The 3,931-nt window shown below is 31.2% G+C and overlaps 1 protein-coding gene across 1 annotated transcript; it reads right to left on the bottom strand.

Annotated features, from left to right (window-relative positions):
* Positions 1-277: 277 nt before the first annotated feature.
* Positions 278-2,350, bottom strand: LOC136068132 (protein FAR1-RELATED SEQUENCE 5-like). Its single transcript, XM_065774861.1, has 2 exons — positions 2,209-2,350; positions 278-678 (listed from the first exon to the last, which is right to left on the bottom strand). The coding sequence occupies exons 1-2, from the start codon at positions 2,348-2,350 to the stop codon at positions 278-280; spliced, it is 543 nt and encodes a 180-aa protein (XP_065630933.1).
* Between the last annotated feature and the right edge of the window lie 1,581 nt (positions 2,351-3,931).

The following is a 3,931-nucleotide window of genomic DNA, read 5'->3' as shown; positions in this document are numbered from 1 at the left end:
GCGATTTTCTTGATCTACTTGATCTAAAAAAACATGGGATCTTCTATCTGCATTTTCTTAAAATGATTCAATAGGCTTTACATATCTCCAGCACTAATCGTTGACATCTTTTTTGTGTTCACATGATTACAACAATTTTTTCAGTGAAGCCCACTTTCTCACTCCCTCCAACTTCTTCTGTTAAATACAAATAAGTATTCTTTGTACTTATACCAGCATTCACCATGGAATCAATTAAACCTGCCTTAGGTTTTGAAATACGACGACTCGATCTTAACTAATGTCTCTTTGATGGTAGTGCAAGTTCATGATTATGCTCTGGATTAAATGCAGTAACCCTCCACACATCATTTTCAATTGTGAAACGATTAAATTCTTTACAGCCAGTTCTAGTCTCTAGTTTCTTCCAATTTTTCTCTTCACAAGGATCTTCATCTATTTTAAAACCCTCCTTAGAACATAGAAATTCACGTTGCCTTATGTTCTTTGTCCCATTAAAATATCTAGGCTTTCCTTTCCGTATACTAAAACCTGTTCGTGATGCATAATTAGTGTAAAAATTGTATGCTTCAACTTCAGTATATGCCACCTTATCCAACAAATTGTCATCACTATTTTCTACTCGTTCAACAAACAAACAATCTTCAATTCCTTCAATATCACTTGAATTGTAAATAACTACAATAATTTTTATGAAAAATATAAATGTTTGAAATAAAATATTAAGGAATTCACAATACAATAATTATCTTATGTGTGCAATTTTTTATGTGTTCTTAAAGGCCTATGGTATGCTTTATTACAAATCTTCCCCACTTCTAGGCACAAATATAATTAGAAATTAGACATAGTTACCAATATAAAGATGAATATATTATTTATTCCTATCATATTATATATAAATATATATATATATATTTATATACACACACATAAATTTAGAATATAATAACCAAAAAAAAAAACATATATCACTACACATATTTTATTTGGGAGCAAACACCTTTATATATTTTATTTGGAGCAAACTTATCACAACAGAACAATAAATTCATACCTCAATACACTTTTATATATTTTATTTGGGAACAAACATATCAAAACAAAGCATTAAATTTTCACCAAAAGAAAGCATTAAATTCATACCTCAATACATTTTATATGTTTTATTTGGGAGCAAACATATCACAACAAAGCATTAAATTTTTCACCACAAAAAAAGCATTAAAGTCAAAACTCATTACATTTCTATATATTTTATTTAGGAGCAAACATATCACAACAAATCATAATACATTCTTTAAAAAATGAAACAAAACACAACAAGACAAAATAAATTATACCTCCATTACTTTGAAAATTGGGTTCTTCCATGCTTATGTGAACAAGATTTTGTCTCTTTACACTAGAACTTTTCACTTGATTTCACTAAAAATCACTGGACAAAATTGCTTTTTGCCCCTTTCTGAAAAAAAATCCAGCATTTTGCCTTCTTTCTCAAACTAATTAGGGAAATGCCCCTCTTTTGAAAATCGAGTTTCTGAAAATCGATTTAGGCCCTATAGCGGCGTTTTTAAGGACCCTATAGTGACGTTTTAAAGACCTATAGTGACGTTTTGTAACTCATTTTCATAAAGTCGAGTTATAGGTAAAAAAAAAGAAAAAAAATTGCATGTAACTCGACTTTATGAAAATCGAGTTACAAAACGTCACTATAGGTCCTTAAAACATCACTATAGGGTCCTTAAAAACGCCCTATAGGGCCTAAATCGATTTTCAGAAACTCGATTTTCAAAAGAGGGGCATTTTCTAATTAGTTTGAGAAAGAGGGCAAAATTGTTGGATTTTTTTTTCAGAAAGGGGCAAAAAGAAATTTTCTCCAAAAATCACTCATAGTAACATTTGTTTGCGGTCACACTGTGCACTTGTTTTTTGTCAGCACAAAGGAGTAAGACTAGTGGCTTTTGTTCACAAGAGTGAGAACCCTAAAAGGTTCTCTTTGTCCTAAGTACCAATTGGAAAACAGCTGGCTAGCTCCCATTTTTGTATTTTATTCTTTTAATAATGTTAACATTAATTGGTTGTCTAATGTTGGGGACTTTTTTTTTTTTTTTTTTTTTTTTGAGAATTAACATTAGGGACTTCAAGAGTGTGCTGCCATTGTTGATGAGCTGTACTATTTAAATGATTTCAGCTTTTTCATCTTACATGTTTTGTTCTTATTGGCTGGAACTACAAGGTCAACTTGGTGACCTTGTAGTCTGGGACTATGTAAGAATTTCCCCCCAAATCTGCCATCGTTTTCATCTATTTTGTCTCCATATTGTTGAGACTGCAAGTTCTCCTCCATCTTTGAGTTGTAGCATTGTCAGACTACCCCACCATTGAGCTTCAATAGTCGACCCCCATCTCCACTTAATGCATGTGTAAAGAGTGTGATTCGTGTACGACATTTGGTTGATGTGTGTGTGAGTGAGTCTTGTATTTATTTTTTCATGTTTTAGGAGTTGCCATCAACTATTGATTTCTAAGGTGTGATTGGACACCTATATTTAATTTATTTTATTTTTTATTAACTAAGGATCTTCTTAAGGTTCATAAGTTAATATGGTATGCTAATGTCTCGAACCAAAGATATGGACTTAGAAGTTCGATTATATGTGAGAAAGGTATTATGTACCCCACGACACTTATCCTAAATATAAAATATTATTTTGAAATTAATCATAAATTTCATCATTTGAAAGGTAACTAAGATATTTGACAATTTGGTTTTAATCACATTACAAAATATGCATGAACATAGTCTTAATTAGGAAATTTAGTTTAGGGAGTAAAATTGACAAAGCATAGGTGGACATGTTATTTACTTACTAAGAAATTAAATTGCATATAGAATTAAGTAAGACTTACCTCATTGATTTAGGAACAAGACAAATTTTTATTATATTATTCTCCACGTAAGTTTACATGCAAAAAAGACACCAAAGTCAAGTATTAAATTTGGGGAAGAAGATTTTGTTGTTTGATTTTATGGTCCACGGTCTTGCTCATTTTAAGTTGAATCTAGGCCTGTGAGCAATTTTTTTAAAATGAATTCAGTTATTTTTACTATGAAATCAAATTTATCTCAATTGAAAGATCAAAATTTTGGTCAAACCAAGGTTAAAATTGAAAGACAAGTTCGAAAACACTAATTTTTATGTAAAATTATAAATTTTGGTGGTTTGGTGAATTTTTGACTTTATTTGACTATCGGTCAATTTGGTCAATTAAAGTTATTTTTGTCATTTTGACTCTCGAATTGCAAAGTTGGTCAATCTGGCATTTGATTGGGTCAAGTTCGATTAATTTTAGCATTCCCTTGGTCATAGGGTAAAAATTGCAAAATTTGAAAAGAATTTGGCTTAAATTGTGATTTTTGCATGTAAATGTATTGAGACATCTGCTAAAGAAGAAGAAGTTGCAGTCAAGAAGAAAGAAGACTTCAAGGAATGCACTGAAGGTAAAACAGAGCAAAACGACACAGCTGATACTAAAAGGAAGAAAGCAAAGATGAAAGGCTAAACGATGTCGTGTACTTAAGTGTTAATACTCAACTGATTAGCACGTGTAGATATTGGCACGTATGAGTTACTGTTAGTGGATTACAGCTGTCACTCTAATTAGGAGATTAGAGTTTGTTAAGTTAGTTAGAATTCTATTTTGTCTGCTTTGTGTATATAAAGCAGAGGCACAATGTAAAGTTAATTAACCTTTTCCATTTTCTGATTCTATTGAGTAAAATTCATTATCTTCCAAAGTCTTTTCTTCCAATACTCTCTAGAACTCTTTCGTAACATGGTATCAGAGCTTCAATAGCTCATCCATGGCTTCCGCTTCCAACACAGCTTCAGAATCTGATCCAATTCCCACCATTTTTATGATAAAA

The sequence above is a fragment of the Quercus suber genome, unplaced genomic scaffold, assembly GCF_002906115.3.
Source record: "Quercus suber isolate HL8 unplaced genomic scaffold, Cork oak 2.0 scaffold_100, whole genome shotgun sequence".
Classification (NCBI taxonomy): domain Eukaryota; kingdom Viridiplantae; phylum Streptophyta; class Magnoliopsida; order Fagales; family Fagaceae; genus Quercus; species Quercus suber.
Note: the sequence above shows the minus strand (reverse complement) of the source record. Positions and strands in the feature narration are given on the sequence as shown.